This window comes from Phyllobates terribilis, unplaced genomic scaffold (assembly GCF_046119375.1).
Source record: "Phyllobates terribilis strain yellow unplaced genomic scaffold, ASM4611937v1 Scaffold_10__3_contigs__length_209671492, whole genome shotgun sequence".
NCBI lineage: Eukaryota > Metazoa > Chordata > Amphibia > Anura > Dendrobatidae > Phyllobates > Phyllobates terribilis.
Window position 1 is genome coordinate 80406581 of NW_027362770.1, and position 20347 is coordinate 80426927.

Below are 20347 nucleotides of genomic sequence, written 5' to 3' on the forward strand. Positions count from 1 at the left end.
GAAGAGCAAGTAGTTCCAGAGGCAGAAGAGCCTGTACCAGCAGCCCAGGAGAGTCAACCCTCTGCTGACAGTGAGCCTGCCATGCCTGTGGTAAGCCAAAGGACCCGCAGACAGCTGCCTGCCCTACCTGTACACCCAGCTGGTAGCTGTAACCCTAACGCTAGTGGGAAAGCCAGGTCAGTCCACCACCAGACAGTGGGTTAAGGAGGTCAACCAGGAGCACAAAGGGGCAGATACCCGCTCGCTTGAGAATATAGGGTGCACTAAAACTGTAAATAACCCTGTTGCCAAGTGTTGAAATGTTTACAAAGTTACATGCAAGATTGGTAATTCTGTGTTTCAGTTTCTTACAGTTACCATACGAACTCGAAGGTTATGGACTTTTAATAACCGGGACTTTGTATGGACTGCGTTCGGAGCCTAACCAAGGAATGAACTAAGACTGTGAAGGACTTGGGGTAGGACAGACCCCCACCTGGTTAAAGCTCCCCGTTGTGTTGGTGATATGGACACCCGGTCACAGACCACACTGAGACCTTAAGAACTCAATCTGTGCGTCGTTTGTCTACTAATGTTTTATAGTCATGTATATTATCTTTGTTTACTGTTTAGTCCCGGAGTACTAAATTCTACTAGGGGGGAATGTGTCACCCTGGCCTGGATGCCACAAATATAATAAAGCTGTGTCTGAGAGCAAGGGGGATGTTCTCTGGTCAGGGGAACATTAGCATGCAATACCTCCTGTCTCAGGCCAGTAGGGGGAGCAGGCTGCCCCTATAAAAGCTAGAACTGGGGGCAGGGTTAGAGAGAACTGGACGACCTGTCTCTGGATTGAGAGGTGTCCCAGAGCAGTGAGGGACAGTTGTATTGCACCCTAAGAGGACATGTGGCAGTAGGAGAGCCACAAGCCAGGGACAAGAGGTGAAGTGCGCCTGTCCTGGCAGATAAAGAACCAAATTTACCAGACTTTGGTGTCTGAGGCTGTGAGGATTCCACGTCCTACAGCAGATAACCAGTCCGCAGGGGACTGTATGTTCCTTGGCCTAAGAAGCCCGGAGGCTCCGCCACAGCAGAAGGGACCAGCAGAGCCGTACCAGGCCGGGAGTAGAAAGGAACCCACGTTGCAAACCATACGGGCGAGAGGACGCGGTGAGCTCGGGACCGTGGGCTGTTACCCTACCAGGAGGAGATAGCCAGAAGGAGCGCAGAGAGCACGGTAGGCCTACACCCTCACCCTGACCAGGGCCAATTTCCCAATTGCTCTCAGACATCCAGGTCCCCTCCTAGCCGCGACCGTTTGTGGGTCAGTTCACCTGTTCTAGTAAGGACCCTGGACTGCAACCTGTTGTCTGTGTGCTGCTTGCTCCTCCAGCACTAACGGTACTGGGACGCCCTACACCATCACCCCCATCTTCCATTATACTGCCCTGGGGCCGCACTCTTCCCGTGGGGAGTCACACTATCCCAGCTGCATACATCATCGGCCCCAGCGGTCTACCTGGCAGCGGCGGTCCGCACTGACTGCAATCCACGGGTGGCATAGTCGGACACACCAACAGCGCGTCGCAGACTACCACTGGTCTGACCACCCTGAGCCACGGAACCAGGTAGCCACTACTACCCCCATCGTTCCCCTATTGCCCGGATCCGAGTGCCCCACGGCCCAGGGGGTGAGTCATACTCACTTATGCTGAGCGTTGTATGTATAACGTACTGAGAAAAGGGGGGGTGTACTCAATTACGCTGGGGGCTGTATATATAACATACTGAGAATACAGGGGGGTGTACTCACTTACACTGAGCGCTGCATGTATAACGTACTGAGAATACAGGAGGTGTACTCACTTACACTGAGTGCTGTATGTATAACGTACTCAGAATACAGGGGGGTGTACTCACTTACGCTGAGCACTGTATGTATAACGTACTGAGAATACAGGGGTGTACTCACTTATGCTGACTGCTGTATATATAACGTACTGAGAATATAGGGGGGTGTACTCACTTACACTGAGCGCTGTATGTATGATGTCCTGAGAATACAGGGGTTGTACTCACACTGAGCGCTGTATGGATAACGTACTCAGAATACTGAGGGGTGTACTCACGCTGAGCGCTGTATGTATAACGTACTGAGAATAAAGGGGGTGTACTCACTTACACTGAGTGCTGTATGTATAATGTACTGAGAATACAGGGAGGTGTACTCACTTACGCTGAGCGCTGTATATATAATGTGCTGAGAATACAGGGGGGTGTACTCACTTATGCTGAGCATCGTATGTATAACATACTGAGAATACAGGGAGGTGTACTCACTTACGCTGAGCACTGTATGTATAACGTACTGAGAATACAGGGGGTGTACTCACTTACACTGAGTGCTGCATGTATAACGTACTCAGAATACAGGGGGGTGTACTCACTTACGCTGAGCACTGTATGTATAACGTACTGAGAATACAGGGAGGTGTACTCACTTACGCTGAGCGCTGTATGCATAACTTACTGAGAATACAGGGAGTGTACTCACTTACGCTGAGCACTGTATATATAACGTACTGAGAATACAGGGGTGTACTCACTTATGCTGAGCGCTGTATGAATAACGTACTGAGAATACAGGAGAGTTTACTGACTTATGTTGAGCGCTGTATATATAACTTACTGAGAATACAGGGAGTGTACTCACTTACGCTGAGCGCTGTATATATAATGTGCTGAGAATACAGGGGGGTGTACTCACTTATGCTGAGCACCGTATGTATAACATACTGAGAATACAGGGAGGTGTACTCACTTACGCTGAGCACTGTATGTATAACGTACTGAGAATACAGGGGGTGTACTCACTTACACTGAGTGCTGCATGTATAACGTACTCAGAATACAGGGGGGTGTACTCACTTACGCTGAGCACTGTATGTATAACGTACTGAGAATACAGGGAGGTGTACTCACTTACGCTGAGCGCTGTATGCATAACTTACTGAGAATACAGGGAGTGTACTCACTTACGCTGAGCACTGTATATATAACGTACTGAGAATACAGGGGTGTACTCACTTATGCTGAGCGCTGTATGAATAACGTACTGAGAATATACAGGAGAGTTTACTGACTTATGTTGAGCGCTGTATATATAACTTACTGAGAATACAGGGAGTGTACTCACGCTGAGCGCTGTATATATAATGTACTGAGAATACAGGGGTGTACTCACTTATGCTGAGCGCTGTATGAATAACGTACTGAGAATACAGGAGAGTTTACTGACTTATGTTGAGCGCTGTATATATAATGCACTGAGAATACAAGGGAGTGTACTCACTTACACTGAGCGCTGTATGTATAATGTACTCAGAATACAGGGGGGTGTACTCACGCTGAGCGCTGTATGTATAACGTACTGAGAATACAGGGGGTGTTCTCACTTATGCTGACTGCTGTATGTATAACGTACTGAGAATACAGGGGGGTGTACTCACTTACGCTGAGCGCTGTATGTATGATGTCCTGAGAATACAGGGGGTGTACTCACACTGAGCACTGTATGTATAACGTACTCAGAATACTGAGGGGTGTACTCACTTACGCTGAGCAATGTATGTAAATCGTACTGAGAATACAGGGGGTGTACACACTTATGCTGAACGCTGTATATATAACGTACTGAGAATACAGAGGGGTGTACTCACTTATGCTGAGCATTGTATGTATAGGGTACTGAGAATACAGGGGATGTACTCACTTACGCTGAGCGCTGTATGCATAACTTACTGAGAATACAGGGGGTGTACTCACTTACACTGAGTGCTGTATGTATAACGTACTCAGAATACAGGGGGGTGTACTCACTTACACTGAGTGCTGCATGTATAACGTACTCAGAATACAGGGGGGTGTACTCACTTACGCTGAGCACTGTATGTATAACGTACTGAGAAGACAGGGAGGTGTACTCACTTACGCTGAGCGCTTTATGCATAACTTATTGAGAATACTGGGAGTGTACTCACTTACGCTGAGCGCTGTATATATAATGTACTGAGAATACAGGGGTGTACTCACTTATGCTGAGCGCTGTATGAATAACGTACTGAGAATACAGGAGAGTTTACTGACTTATGTTGAGCGCTGTATATATAACGTAGTGAGAATACAGGGGGTGTACTCACTTGTGCTGAGCACTGTATATATAATGTACTGATAATACAGGGGGTGTACTCACTTGTGCTGAGCACTGTATATATCACGTACTGAAAATACAGGGGGGTGTACTCACTTGCGCTGAGCGCAGTATGTATACCGCACTGAGAATATAGGAGGGTGTACTCACTTACACTGAGCGCTGTATGTAAAACGTACTGAGAATAAAGGGGGTGTACTCACTTATGCTGAGCACTGTATGTATAACATACTGAGAATACAGGGGGTGTACTTACTTACACTGAGTGCTGTATGTATAACGTACTCAGAATACAGAGGGGCGTACTCACTTACGCTGAGTGTTGTATGTATAACGTACTGAGAATACAGGGGGTTGCACTCACTTATGTTGACTGCTGTATATATAACGTACTGAGAATACAGGGGGGTGTACTCACTTACGCTGAGCACTGTATATATATCGTACTGAGAATACATTGGGGTGTACTCACTTATGCTGACAGCTGTATATATAACGTACTGAGAATACAGGGGGGTGTACTCATTTACGCTGAGCACTGTATGTATGATGTCCTGAGAATACAGGGGGGTGTACTCACTTACGCTGAGTGCTGTATATATAATGTGCTGAGAATACAGGGGTGTACTTACTTACGCTGAGCGCTTTATATATAACGTACTGAGAATACAGGGGGGTGTACTCACTTACGCTGAGCGCTGTATGTATAACGTACTGAGAATACAGGGGGGTGTACTCACTTATGCTGAACGCTGTATATATAACGTACTGTGAATACAGGGGGTGTACTCACTTATGCTGAGCGCTGTATATATAATGTGCTGAGAATACAGGGGTGTACTCACTTATGCTGACCACTGTATATATAACGTACTGAGAATACAGGGGGGGTGTACTCACTATGCTGAGTGCTGTTTATATAACATACTAAGAATACAGGGGGTGTACTCACTTATCCTGAGCGCTGTATATATAATGTGCTGAGAATACAGGGGGGTGTACTCACTTATGCTGAGCGCTGTATATATAACGTACTGAGAATACAGGGGGTGTACTCACTCACGCTGAGCGCTGTATGTATAATGTACTGAGAATACAGGGGGTGTACTCATTTACGCTGAGCGCTGTAGATGAAACGTACTGAGAGTACAGGGGGGTGTACTCACTCATGTTGACTGCTGTATATATAATGCACTGAGAATACAGGGGGGTGTACTCACTTATGTTGAGCGCTGTATATGTAGTCGACTAATAATATGGGGGTGTACTCATGAATTTGTCTCTTTTTTTCTTCTTTCTCTCTCTCTTGTCCTGGACATATTGTCGTCACGGCGCTACACTGAGCATGCTCAGTCTATAGAGGTATTGGACAGAAGGACACATTCCTGGTTATATTATAGAACAGCTAGCGAGCAATTTCATTGGTTTATGCTCCCCCATCTTGTTACTTGCTGCCCCCATCCTGTTATGTTCTGCCCCCATCCTGTTACGTTCTGTCCCCATCCTGTTACGTTCTGCCCCCATCCTGTTACCTTCCGCTCCCATCCTGTTACGTGCAGCCCCCGTCCTTTTACGTACAGCCTCCATCCTGTTACGTTCAGCCCACATCCTGTTACGTGCAGCCCCCATTCTGCTATATTGCAGCTCCCATCCTGCGCCCCCATCCTGTTATATGCTGCCCCCATCCGGAGGCCGGGGGAGGAGTGGCGCCAGAGTACGCGTGTACCCATACCGTGCTGTCAGATGTCAATGTTCTTCGGACTCCGGCCAAAACAGAGGTGCCACGGCAACATTCCTTCATGTCAGGTATGTACTTATGGCGCCGGAGCTCACATTATGCATTCAGTGTCTACGCATACCACGATCTCCGGCGCCATATACTTCTTTTACCTGTAACGGCTGGATGCGTTCTTCTGTCTGGAGCCAGACTACGCAGGCGCGTCGCGCAAATGCAGTCTATAGAGGCTTGGGCAGAAAGACACACCCCTGGTTATATTATAGATGTCCCCCAATTCTGATAATATCCCCCATCCTGGTATATGGCACCCCTCCATCCCGGTATCCATGGCACCCCTCCATTCCGGTATGCATGGCACCCTTCCATTCCGGTATGCATGGCACCCCTAATCCCCATCCTGGTATGCATGGCACCCCTCATCCTTATATGCAAGGCCCCCATCATCCTTATCCTGGTATACAAGGCCTCCCTCATCCCTATCCTCGTATGTGTTATGAACTGCTACAAGCACTAAGAAAAGAGAGGAAAACTGTCCCTACAATTGGACTAAGCTGAATCCCTACGATGCAGCGGGGGACCTGTTCCTTGTGAACAGACCCGCCTAAGTCCTCGGCTAGTCTGAACGCAGACCTATAGATATAAAGGAGGGGTCCCTACAAGAATTAAGGACTGGGATATAGATGGACACCTCCTAGCAGAAATTGTAGCAGAGAAAAGACAAACAAAAAGTACTATTGGTCCAAGGACCAAGCAAACTACAGAGTTAGGTACAAAGGCACCTGGCTAGCTTGAGAGCAAAAGAAACACTGAAGTCCAGCAAGGCCAAGAGGGCGGAGCTGGATAATATAGACAGAAAGTCATGTGACCAACAAAATAGGAAAAGAACAGGAGAGTTCTAACAGTACCCCCTCTTCTATGAGGATCCTCCGTATCCTCCAGGCCCAGGTCTATCAGGAAACCTCCTGTGAAACGCTCCGACAAGTCTAGGAGCAGAGACATCATCCGCCTTTACCCAGGAGTTATCCTCGGGACCGAAACCTTTCCAAGCGACGAGATACTGCAATCTCCCTCTATGCCATCTAGAATTAAGAATGCGAGAAATTTCATATTCACCATCTTCCACCACCGGAGGAACAGAGACAGTGGCGTCCCTATCCGAAACATCAGCTTTTTTCAATAAGGAAACATGAAACACTGGATTAATCTTCCAGGAGGTGGGAACCTCCACCTAACAGCAGATTGGTTAACTACCTGAAGCACCTTAAACGGCCTACAAATTTCGGGCCCAATTTCTTAGAAGGAATCCTCAACCGCAGATTCTTAGAGGACATCCAAAGCATGTCACCAACCGTAAACAAAACCTCTTGACGTTTCCTATCAAAGTACCTCTTAGATTTTTTGTTAGCCTCTTGAAGGTTACAATGTACATCAGTCCAAACTCTCTCCAAATCACCGGAAAAATTCTCCTCCTTCGGCACAGCCGATACCAATTTGGAGAATGACCCAAACGACGGCATGTCTCCCAGTACAACAAAAAAAAGGAGAACACCCAGCAGAAGAGGATGTCTGGTTGTTAAGAGCAAATTCAGCAAGTGGCAGAAACTCAGACCACCCCTCTTGATTGTCAGCCACAAAACAACGCAAAAACTGTTCAACATCCTGGTTCTTTCTTTCTGTCTGTCCATTAGACTCAGGATGATATCCAGATGAAAATGACAAATGAACTCCCAACCTGTCCCAAAAGGCACACCAAAAACGAGCCACGAACTGAGGTCCCCTATCGGAAACAATGTCGGTAGGAACGCCATGGAGTCTGACAATTTCCTTAACAAAAGCCTTAGCGAGTGTCTTAGCGCAGGGCAGTTTGATGAAAGGAACCAAGTGACACATCTTGCTAAAATGGTCCACGACCACCCAGATGACAGTGAAACCCTCAGAGGCAGGAAGGTCAGTAATAAAATCCATAGCAAGATGCGTCCAAGGTGCACTAGGAACCTCCACAGGGCAAAGCAACCCCGCAGCATGAGCATGTGAAGACTTAGATCTAGCACACACAGTACATTGACGCACCCACTTAATGGCTTCCTTCTGCCACCCAGGCCACCAAAAACTGTGACCTACAAGTCTCATAGTCTCAGAAATTCCTGGGTGACCTGCCAACCGAAACTCATGACACTCCACAAACAAATCTCTCCTAAAGTTCCTAGGCACAAACAACCTCCCATGGGGAGTGTTAGACGGGGCATCCTCCTGGGCTTTCAGAATCCCATCTTCCAAAACGGAGTCCAATGCTGCTATCACAACACTTTCCAGTAAAATTCTCTCCTCCTCCTCGGTATCAACCATGGGAGAAAAGCTGCGAGATAAAGCATCAGCTTTTACATTCTTGGTACCCGGGATGTAAGTAACAGAAAAATTAAACCGCAAAAAAAAAAGTGCCCACCTAGCCTGACGGGCATTCAAGCGCTTGGCAGCATCAAGATAGATCAGATTCTTATGATCAGTGAAAACCTGAATGGGAAATTTAGCACCATCCAAGAGATGACGCCAATGTTCAACTGCGAATTTAATAGCCAGCAATTCCCGATTACCAACGTCGTAATTAAGTTCGGTCTCAGAAAATTTTTTTGAAAAAAAGGCACAGGGATGCACTCCATCCTTGTTTTCCTGAGACAAAACAGCCCCGACCCCCACCGAAGAAGCATCAACCTCAACCAAAAAAGGCTTGGTCTCATCAGGCTGCATAAGGATGGGGGCAGAACTGAACCTCTCCTTGAGATACACAAAAGCTTCAATGGCCTCCGTAGTCCACTGAACCGTATTCGCACCTTTCCTGGTGAGATCGGTCAGCGGCTTAACAATTATAGAAAAATTCTTAATGAATTTTCTGTAATAATTGGCGAAACCCAAAAATCTCTGTATTGATTTCAAACCAATAGGCCTAGGCCATTCCTGCAGCACCTGAACCTTCACTGGGTCCATCTCAGAGCCCTCGCTGGAGATAATGTAGCCCAAAAAACTAATTCTCTGCACAGCGAACTCACATTTCTCCAGCTTAGCAAAAAGCGAATTGTCACTTAACAACTGCAATACCTCACATATGCTCTGCCAATGAGATCCAGATCCGGCAAATAAATCAAAATGTCATCCAAATACACCACCACATTCTTACCGAACAACGGTCTTAGGATGTCATTAATAAGGTTCTGAAAAAACGCTGGTGCATTGGTAAGACCAAAAGGCATAACCAGATTCTCAAAATGACCCACCGGAGTGTTAAAAGCAGTCTTCCATTCATCACCTTCCTTCATTCGTAACAAATTGTATGACCCCCGGAGATCAATTTTAGAGAACCACTTGTCCCCCACTAACTGGTTGAACAAATCAGGAATTAATGGCAGTGGGTAGGAATTGCGTACGGTAATTTTATTAATTTCGCGAAAGTCCAGACATGGACGTAAACCGCTGTCCTTTTTTTTTACAAAAAAAAATCCAACAGCCAGAGGAGGCTTAGAAGGTCTAATGTGACCGGCGGCCAAGCTTGTCTGTATGTATTCCTCCAAGGCCTTTCTCTCAGGGATAGTCAGATTAAATAAGCGACTCTTGGGAAGAGTAGCTCCAGGGACAAACTCAATGGTGCAATCATAGTCCCTATGAGGAGGCAAAACTTGCGACTCCTCCTCAGAAAAAAACTTCCAAAAATCCTGAATAGGTACAGGTAATTCCCCTTTTTCCACAGTAGCAATGCAACCATTACAACATTTATCATGGCACTTAGGACTCCAAGACTTAATTTCATGGGTAGACCAGTCCAGTACTGGATTGTGCAATTTTAACCAAGGTAACCCCAAAATCACTGGAAAAGGCAAATTATTTAATACCGCCAAATCCAAATTCTCTTGGTGAATACCATTAATGGTGAGGGGAAATTCAAAAACCTTGTGAGTAATACATTTCAAAGGAGAGCCATCAACAGCAACCACAGTAATAGGAGATGACAAAGGTTTGGATTCTAATTTAAATTTTTCCAAAAATCCCTTATCAATCACATTGAGTGTAGAACCACAATCCACAAATACCTGAAATTCAATCAACTCCTCCTGAAATGAGGTGCTCCCAGAAAGAAATACACCCTTTGAGTTTAAACAAGCTATACGGGTGTAACTGACCTTTTTTTTTTCTTTGCTCAAACGAAGCACACAGTTCTTAATAAAGTGGTCAGATTTACCGCAATAAAAACATAATCCTTTAGCAAACCTGCGGTCTTTTTCCTGAGAATGGGGTGACATCGCCCCAATCTCCATCGGTTCTCCACCTTCCGAGCAGACCCTCTGAAAACTAGGAGCTGCCATAGCAGTAGATTTCTCTTCATTAATCCTAGCACGCAGTCTCCTGTCCACACGTATAGCTAATTGCATTGCCTCCTGCAAGGTTCCAGGTTTTGGGAAGGCAATCAGCAGATCCTTAACCCTTTCACCTAGACCAGCAAGAAACATACATTTTAATGCCGAGTCATTCCATTCCACTTCGGCCGACCATCTTCTGAAGTATGTACAATAATTTTCCACATCACCTGACCCCTGCTTCAAACGTCTTAATTCAGTTTCAGCAGATGAGACTCGATCAGGATCGTCATACAACAACCCCATAGCAGAAAAAAAATCTTCCACTGATCTAAAACACGGATCATTAGGTTGGAGAGAAAAGGCCCATCCCTGTGGTTCCTTGCGCAAAAGTGACATTACAAACCCAGTGCGCTGTGATTCATTCCCAGAGGATCTGGGTCTTAAACGAAAATATAATAAACAAGCGTTTTTAAAGGAAAAAAAATCTTGCTGTTTACCATAAAAAAAATCTGGCAGTCCTACCTTTGGTTCCACAAAATGCGCTCCAGGACAGCTACTCACGTGTTGCTGGAGCTCGGCCACCTCCAGAGACAGTCCCTGTGGCGTTGAGCCAATTCCTGAACCGACACCATGCTGATATCAGGATTTCTTTCCTTAGAGTGTTTTATTTTTGTTTTTGGCTGGACTTACTGTTATGAACTGCTACAAGCACTAAGGAAAGAGAGGAAAACTGTCCCTACAATAGGACTAAGCTGAATCCCTACGATGCAGCGGGGGACCTGTTCCTTGTGAACAGACCCGCCTAAGTCCTCGGCAAGTCTGAACGCAGACCTATAGATATAAGGGAGGGGTCCCTACAAGAACTAAGGACTGGGATATAGATGGACACCTCCTAGCAGAAATTGTAGCAGAGAAAAGACAAACAAACAAAAAGTACTAGTGGTCCAAGGACCAAGCAAACTACAGAGTTAGGTACAAAGGCACCTGGCTAGCTTGAGAGCAAAATAAACACTGAAGTCCAGCAAGGCCAAGAGGGCGGAGCTGGATAATATAGACAGAAAGTCATGTAACCAACAAAAAAGAAAAAGAACTAACAGGAGGGTTCTAACAGTATGCATGGCACCCCTCATCCTTATTCTGGTATGCATGGCACCCCTCATCCCTATCCTGGTATGCTTGGCACCCCTTTTCCTGGTATGCATGGCACCACTCATCCCCAATCCTGGTATGCATGGCACCCCTCATCCCTATCCTGGTATGCATGGTAACCCTTATCCCCTATCCTGGCATGCATGGCACCCCTCATCCCCTATCCTGTAATGCATGGCACCCCTCATCCTCATCCTGGTATGCATGGCACCACTCATCCCCATTCTTGGTATGCATGGCACCCCTTTTCCTGGTATGCATGGTACGCCTTATTCCTATCCTGGTTTGCATGGCACCCCTCATCCCTATTCTGGTATGCATGGCATCCCTCATCCATATCCTCGTATGCATGCCACCCCTCATTCTTATCCTTGCATGTATGGCCCCCCTCATTGCCAATCCTGGTATGTATGGCACTCCTCATCCCTATCAAGGTATGCATGGTACCCCCTTATCCCTAATCCTGGTATGCATGGTCCCTCATCCCTAATCCTGGTATGCATGGCCCCTCATCCCTATCCTGTAATGTATGGCACCCCTCATCCCTATCCTGGTATATACGGCACCCCTCAACCCTATCCTGATATGTATGGAACCCTTCATCACTATCCTGGTATGTATGGCACCCCTCATCCCTATCCTGGTATGTATGGCACCCCTCATCCCCCTCCTGACATGAATGACACCCCTCATGCCCAATCCTGGTATGCATGGAACCCCTCACCCCCTTCCTGGTATGTATGGCACCCCTCATCCCTAATCCTGGTATGCATGGCCCCTTATCTGTATCATGGTACGCGTGGCCCCTCATCCCTATCCTGGTATGTATGGCACCCCTCATCCGTATCCTGGTATGCATGGTACCCCCTCATCACTATCCTGGTAATCATGGTACCCCCTCATCCCCAATCCTGGTATGCATGGTACCCCCTCATCCCCAATCCTGGCATGTATGGTATCTCCTCATCCCCAATCCTGGTATGCATGGTACCCCCTCATCCCCAACCCTGGTATGCATGGTGCCCCTCATCTCCAACCCTGGTATGCATGATACCCCCTCATCCCCAATCCTGGTATGCATAGTACCCCCTCATCCCCATTCCTGGTATGCATGGTACCCCCTCATCCCCAATCCTGGTATGCATGATACCCCCTCATCCCCAAGCCTGGTATGCATGGTACTCCCTCATCCCCAATCCTGGTATGCATGGTACCCCCTCAACCCTAATCCTGGTATGCATGGTACCCCCTCATCCCCAATCCTCGTATGCATCGTACCCCCCTCATCCCCAATCCTGGTATGCATGGTACACACTCATCCGCAATCCTGGTATCCATGGCCCCTCATCCCCATCACGCTGCACACAAAAAAAAATACACTTCTATTCACCTTTTTTCCCTGTGCTCCAGTGCTGCATCCCGTTCTCCCGGAGGCCGGGGGAGGACTGTGGCACCGGAGTACGCGCGTGCCCATACCGCGCTGTCCGGCGCCATTTTGCTGAAAATGTGTCTTCAGTAAAATGAGGCCGGCTGTGCTATGCGCATGCGCCGATTCCGACGCCACATTTCGTCTCCAGCCAGAACAAAGGCGCCTCCGGCTAGAACAAAGGCACCGCGGCAACGCCGATCAGGTAAGTATATCCTTATGGTGCCAGAGATCGCGGTATGCGTTCAGTGACTACACATACCGCGATCTCCGGCGCCATACACTGCTCTTACCTGTAACAGCTGGATGCGGTCTTCTGTATGGAGCTAGACTTCGCAGGTGCGTCACGCTTGCGCAGTCTATAGAGGCTTCGAACAGAGAGACGCTTGTAGCGTTATATTATAGACTAGCTATTGAATGCGTTCTATGCCCTGGTGGCGAGCATTTTTATGGGTATATGCTCCCCCATCTTGTTACGTGCCGCCCCCATCCTGTTACTTGCCGCTCCATCCTGTTACGTGCAGCCCGCATACTGTTACGTGCAGCCCCCATCCTGTATGTGCAACCCCCGTCCTGTTATATGCAGCCCCCATCCTGCGCCACCATCCTGTTATGTGCAGCCCCCATCCTGTGCCCCCATCCTGTTATGCGCAGCCCCCACCCTGCTATGTGCAGCCTCCATCCTGCGCCCCCATACTGTTATGTGCAGCCCCATCCTGTTATGTTCAGCCCCCATCCTGCTATATAAAGCCCCCATCCTGCGCCTCTATTCTGTTATGTTCAGCCCCCATCCTTTTATGTGCAGCCCCCATCCTGCTATGTGCAGTCCCCATCCTGTGCCACCATCCAGCGCCCCATCCTGTTATGTGCTGCCCCCATCTGGAGGCCAGGGAGGAGTGTGGCGCCAGAGTACGCGTGTGCCCGCCGCCAATGTGTCTTCACTATCATGGCACCGGATAGTGCGCTATGCGCATGCGTCGATTCCAACGCTGCATTCCTCCTTCGGACTCCGGCCAAAACATTCCTTCGGGTCAGGTATGTACTTATAGCGCAGGAGCTCACATTATGCATTCAGTGTCTACGCATACCGCGATCTCCGGCACCATATACTTCTTTTACCTGTAACGGCTGGATGCGTTCTTCTGTCTGGAGCCAGAGTGCGCAGGCGCGTCGCGCAAATGCAGTCTATAGAGGCTTCAGGCAGAGGGACACACCCCTGGTTATATTATAGATGTCCCCTAATTCTAATAATATCCCGCATCCTGGTATATGGCACCCCTCCATCCCGGTATCCATGGCATCCCTCCTTCCCGGTATGCATGACACCCTCCATCCCGGTATGCATGGTACCCTTGATCCACATCCTGGTATGCATGGCACCCCTAATCCTTATATGCAAGGCCCCCATCATCCTTTTCCTGGTATGCAAGGCCTCCATCATCTCTATCCTTGTATGCATGGCACCCCTCATCCTTATCCTGGTATGCATGGCACCCCTCATCCCTATCCTGGTATGCTTGGCACCCCTTTTCCTGGTATGCATGGCACCCCTCATCCTTATCTTGGTATGCATGGCACCCATCATCCCCAATCCTGGTATGCATGGCACCACTCATCCTTATCTTGGTATGCATGGTACCCCCTCATCCCTATCCTGGTATGCATGGTACCCCTTCATCCCAAATCCTGGTATGCATGGTACCCCCTCATCTTGAATACCGGTATGCATAGCCCCTCATCCCTATCCTGGTATGTATAGCCCCCCTCATCCATATCCTGGTATGTATGGCACCCCTCATCCCTATCCAGGTAAGCATGGTACCACCCATCCCCAATCCTGGTATATATGGCACTCCTCATCCTTATCCTGGTATGCATGGCACCCTTCATCCCCCAATCCTGGTATGTATGGCCTCCTCATCCCTATCCTAGTATGTATGGCCCCTCATCCATATCCTGCTAAGCATGGTACCCCTCATCCCTCTCCTGGTATGCATGGCACCCCCTCATCCCCAATCCTGGTATGGATGGCCCCTTCATCCCTATCCTGGAATGTATGGACCCCCTCATCCCCAATCCTGGTATGTATGGCCCCCCTCATCCCCTATCCTGGTATGCATGGCCCCCCTCATCCCTATCCTGGTATGTATGGGCCCTCATACCTATCCTGTTATGCATGGCCCCTCATCCGTATCCTGGTATGCATGGCCCCTCATCCATATCCTGGTATGCATGGCCCCTCATCCGTTTCCTGGTATGTATGGATCTCCGATCCCAATCCTTGTATGCATGGTATCCCTCATCCCCAATCCTGATATGCATGATACCCCTCATCCCCAATCCTGGTATGTATGGCCCCTCATCCGTATCCTAGTATGTATGGCCCCCCTCATCCCCAATCCTGGTATGCATGGTACCCCTCATCCCCAATCTTGGTATGCATGAAACCCCTCATCCCCAATCCTGGTATGTATGGCCCCTCATCCCTATCCTGGTATGTATGCCCCCCTCATTACTAATCCTGGTGTGTATGTCCCTTCTCATCCATATCCTTGTATGCATGGCACCCCTCATCCCTATCCTGGTATGCATGGCCCCTCATCACTATCCTGGTATATATGGCACCCCTCATCCCTATCCTGGTATGTATGGCACCCCTCATCCCTATCCTGGTATGTATGGCCTCCTCATTACCTAAGTCTAACATGTATGGCCCCCTCATCCCCAATCCTTGTATGCATGGCCCCTCATCTATATCCTGGTATGTATGGCCTCCCTCATCCCCAATCCTGGTATGCATGGTACCCCTCATACTCAATCTTGGTATGCATGGTACCCCTCATCCCCAATCCTGGTATGTATGGCCACCCTCATCCCCAATCCTGGTATGTATGTCACTTCTCATCCTTATCCTGGTATGCATGGTACCCCCTCATCCCAATCCTGGTATGCATGGCCTCTCATCCCTATCCTGGTATGTATGGCACCCCTCATGCCTATCCTGGTATGTATGGCCTACTCATCCCCCAATCCTGGTATGTATGGCCCCCTCATCCCCTATCCTTGTATGCATGGCCCCTCATCCATATCCTGGTATGCATGGCCCCTCATCCCTATCCTGGTATGTATGACCCCCCTCATCCCAATCCTGGTATGCATGGTACCCCTCATCCCTGTCCTGGTAAGCATGGCACCCCTTATCCCCCTATACTAGTATGTATGGCCCCCTTCATCCCCAATCCTCATATGTATGGCCCCCCTCATCCCCAATTCTGGTATGCATGACCCCTCATCCCTATCCTGGTATGTATGGCACGCCTCATCCATATCATGGTATGCATGGCACCCCATCCCTCATCCTGGTATGCATGGTACCCCGCATCCCTATTCTGGTATGTATGGTACCCCTCATCCTGGTATACATGGCACCCCTCATCCCAATTCTGGTATGTATGGCCTCCTCATCCCAGAAACCTGGTATGCATGGCACCCAATCCCTCATCCTGGTATGCATGACACCCCTCACCCCCAATCCTGGTATGTATGACTCCCTCATTCCTATTCTGGTATGCATGGTACCCCTCATCCCTATCCTGGTATGCATGGTACCCACTCATCCCCAATCCGGGAATGCATGGCCCCGCATCCCTATCCTGGTATGTATGGCACCTCTCATCCCTATCCTGGTATGTATGGCACCCCTCATCACTATCCTGGTATGTATGGCCTCCTCATCCCCGATCCTGGTATGCATGGCCCTTCATCCATATCCTGGTATGCATTGCCCCTCATCCCTATCCAGGTATGTATGGCCCCCCTCATCCCTATCCTGATATGTATGGCTCCTCTTCCATATCCTGGTAAGCATGGTACCCCTCATCCCTATCCTGGTAAGCATGGTAGCCCTCATCCCCCAGTCCTGGTATGTACAGCCCCCTCATCCCTATCCTGGTATGTATGGCCTCTCATCCCCAATCCGGGTATGTATGGCCCCCCTCATCCCTATCCTGGTATGTATGGCCCCTCATCTGTATCCTGGTAAGCATGGTACTCATCCCCCAATCCTGGTATTCATGGCCCCTCATCCCCATCACGCTGCATACACACAAAAAAACAAACACTTCTACTCACCTTTCTTTCCTGTGCACCAGCACTGCATCCCGTTCTGCCGGAGGCCAGGGGAGGAGTGTGGCACTGGAGTACGCGCGTGCCCATACCACGCTGTCCGATGCCATTTTATTGAAGACACACTGCAAATGGCCAGAATAGAGGTGCCGCGGCAACACTCCTCCGTGTCAGGTAAGTATGTCCTTATGGCGCTGGAGATCGCGGTACGGATGAGGGGATGAGGGGCTTTACCCATCTGGAAAAGTTTTCCCCCTCCCATATACTAATGTGCCACAAACAGGAAGTTGATATCACCAACCATTCCCATTTAATTTAGGTGTATCCATATAAATAGCCCACCCTGTAGTTTGGCTTTTATCCTAAGAAATGTGGCAAGGCTCATTGAATGATTGATATTGACTTTTGGGAGTGATATTTCAAATAAGTGGCACTAGAGTTAAAGACCCCTTCCTCTGTCAAGACACAATTTCCATATGTAATTTCCCAGTGGAGCTTCGCATGGCCTTCGTACACTGTAACACTTACTTTTTACAGTGTAAGTCTTCTTACACTGATTTGGTACTCCCCACCAGGAGACACGTTACCCCTTAGCAATTTTTTGAGGTACGGCAGCAGCTGAGGTGTGTATTATGAGGTTCTGTAGCAGCTGAGTTGGGTATTATGATGTTTGCAGGCTGTAGCTGAGGTGGGAAGTTGTGTATTATAAGTTTCTGCAGCAGCTGAGGTTAGTCTTAAATGGTTTTGCAGCCGCTGAGGTGGATATTAAAAGGTTTTGCAGTAGATGAGGTATTTTCATGTCCTACCGTAGCTGACATGCGTATTAAAATGTACTGCAGCAACCCAACTGAAATGTGTATTATGACTTACTGCGCCAGTATAGGTGCATATTATGAGATACTGCAGCAATTGAGGGACATATTTTGAGGTTCTGCAACAGCTTAGGTATGTGTTAGGAGTTTCAGCAGCTGAAGTGTGTTTTGTGAGGTTCGGCAGCAGCTTCCTTCACACAATTCTGTGTGAAGGAATTCTTAATATATCCTAGGATATAAAAGGCATCTTCCAGCCCTCACATGTGTCCTGGGGAATCTCAGTAAAGAACAATGGGATGGGGACACCAATGGACAACGTTATTGCACAGGCACCATTTAGTACTGGCCCTACATCTGAATAGTATGGCTGTGTGCCCGTAATTGCCACTTAGGTAAGCCAGCATCTCATTGGGGACCTGAGCGCATGTCTTATACTTTACGATGCACTGCTGTAAACAACATATCCATTGATAATGATGCGATTATTTGAAAAGTGTAAATAAATGCACCTACTTGCTAAAACTGTATAAAAGCCTCTCAAACACAAGCACAGGTCCCGTGCTGCTTAGGATAGTTAATGGCTGGCCAGAAAATATACAAAAAAAACCACCACAAATTGCTGTGCCTATGAAATTTTCAAGAACACCCTGAAAAAGAGAAAAGCAAAACTAGTTATTGATTTATTACATTTTAGCATAAGAAAATTAAAGCACATTTAAAAAACAAATGTAAATCTTGTCTAAAAATACTGGGGATTTATTTATTTTATCAATTTAGATTATATGTGCTCCTTAAAAGATTATACGCATCTCTACATATTCTGGGCTGTTTGCACATTCCTGGAGGTTTTGAAAGGATTTTGGAGAGAGTGGGCAGGTCAAGAACAGGTATAGTTTCAGAAATAGGGAGTGGTTGTGGCAGAAATATATTCCTACCAGATGCTTGCCATCAACTGTTGGTAAGGCCTCCTTCACACATCCGTTTTTTATGCCCATATGTGGCCCGTTTTTATAGGGCCGCAAATACGGACATACTCACAACCATAGGGTGTGCGCACTTGTCAGGTATGAACAACCCGCAGACATGTCAGTTTTTTTGTGCAGCATGCACAAAATGCATGCTGCACACTGATGACACATGGATGACATCAGCGTGACACGTACCGGCACATGGTAATCAGCGGTGCTGTTTGCGCTGATCCCCGGCGCGGCTGCTGGAAGCATCTGTCATCATTGTCCCCTACTCACGCTGAGATCAGCGCAAGCAAGTGACAATGTTGAGAGTTGAAGGCAACCCCGGCTGTCTACATACAGCGTAAAATTAAGAATAAAATAAAAAAACACATTATACTTACCTTCACACCTAAGCCATTGTCCTCTGTAAAAAAACTAAAATAAAAAACAACCATAATGCTTACCTGTCCAACATGCTGTCCCACGCCATTATCCATCTGTGCGATATTCGGTTTACAACCTGAATAGTGGCATGAGGTGACCGTCCAGGCTGCAAACCATGACACGATGAGGTGCTGTGAGCGCAGCTTCAGTGATGAGCAGTGACGCCATAGAGGTAGTATAAATAGTACAAATACAGAAAATTACATTATATAGTAAACTACATCTGATCGCCATAAAGTACCTCTGACCACCCAGTAATTACTAGGGTAAGACACTATGAAGACTAGTGGGTAAAACAAATAAGTGGCATAATCTATAATATAACCGGGGATGCGTGTTTCTGTCCGAAGCCTCGATAGACTGCGCATGCGTGACGCGCAGTCTGGCTTCAGAGAGAAGCAGGCATCCAGCCGTTACAGGTAAGAGGAGGTGTATGGCGCAGGAGATTGCGCGGTATGCGTAGACACTGAACGCATACTGCGATCTCCGGTGCCATACTTACATACTTACCTGACCGGGAGGAGCGTTGCCGCGGCGCCTCTCTTCGCTGGAGACCGGGGGCGGAGTATAGGCGTCGGACCGGCGCGTGCGCATAGCGCTATCCGGCGCCATTTTACTGAAGACACATTTACTGTGTGTCTTCAGCAAAATGGCGCCGAACAGCGCGATACTCTGGCGCCGCACTCCTCCCCCGGCCTCCGGCAGCAGAGGACACAGCAGCGCTGGAGCACAGAGAAGAAAGGTGAGTATAACTGTTTATTTTTTTCGTATGTGTGTACAGTGTGAAAGGGGTGAGGGGACCATGCATATATCAGGATTGGGGGGTTAGGGGTACCACACATACCAGGATTGGGGGGTGAGGGGTACCACACATACCAGGATTGGGGTTGAGGGGTACCACACATACCAGTATTGGGGGTGAGGGGTACCACACATACCAGTATTGGGGGTGAGGGGTACCACGCATACCAGGATTGGGGGTGAGGGGTACCACACATACCAGGATTGGGGGGTGAGGGGTACCATGCATACCAGGATTGGGGGGTGAGGGGTGCCACGCATACCGGGATAGGGGGTGAGGGGTGCCAGGCATACTGGGATTGGGGATGAGGGGTGCCATGCATACCGGGGTTGGGGATGAGGGGTGCCATGCATACTGGGATTG

General features: G+C 48.2%; 1 protein-coding gene across 2 annotated transcripts in view; it reads right to left on the reverse strand.

The window, feature by feature from the left end:
• Nucleotides 1-20347, reverse strand: part of LOC141164416 (electrogenic sodium bicarbonate cotransporter 1-like) — a 766124-nt gene that overhangs the window by 320067 nt on the left and 425710 nt on the right. For both annotated transcript variants that reach the window (XM_073649614.1, XM_073649613.1), the window contains exon 10: nucleotides 18299-18432. In XM_073649614.1, the coding sequence (XP_073505715.1) occupies nucleotides 18299-18432 (134 nt within the window). The remainder of the gene's footprint in view (nucleotides 1-18298; nucleotides 18433-20347) is intronic.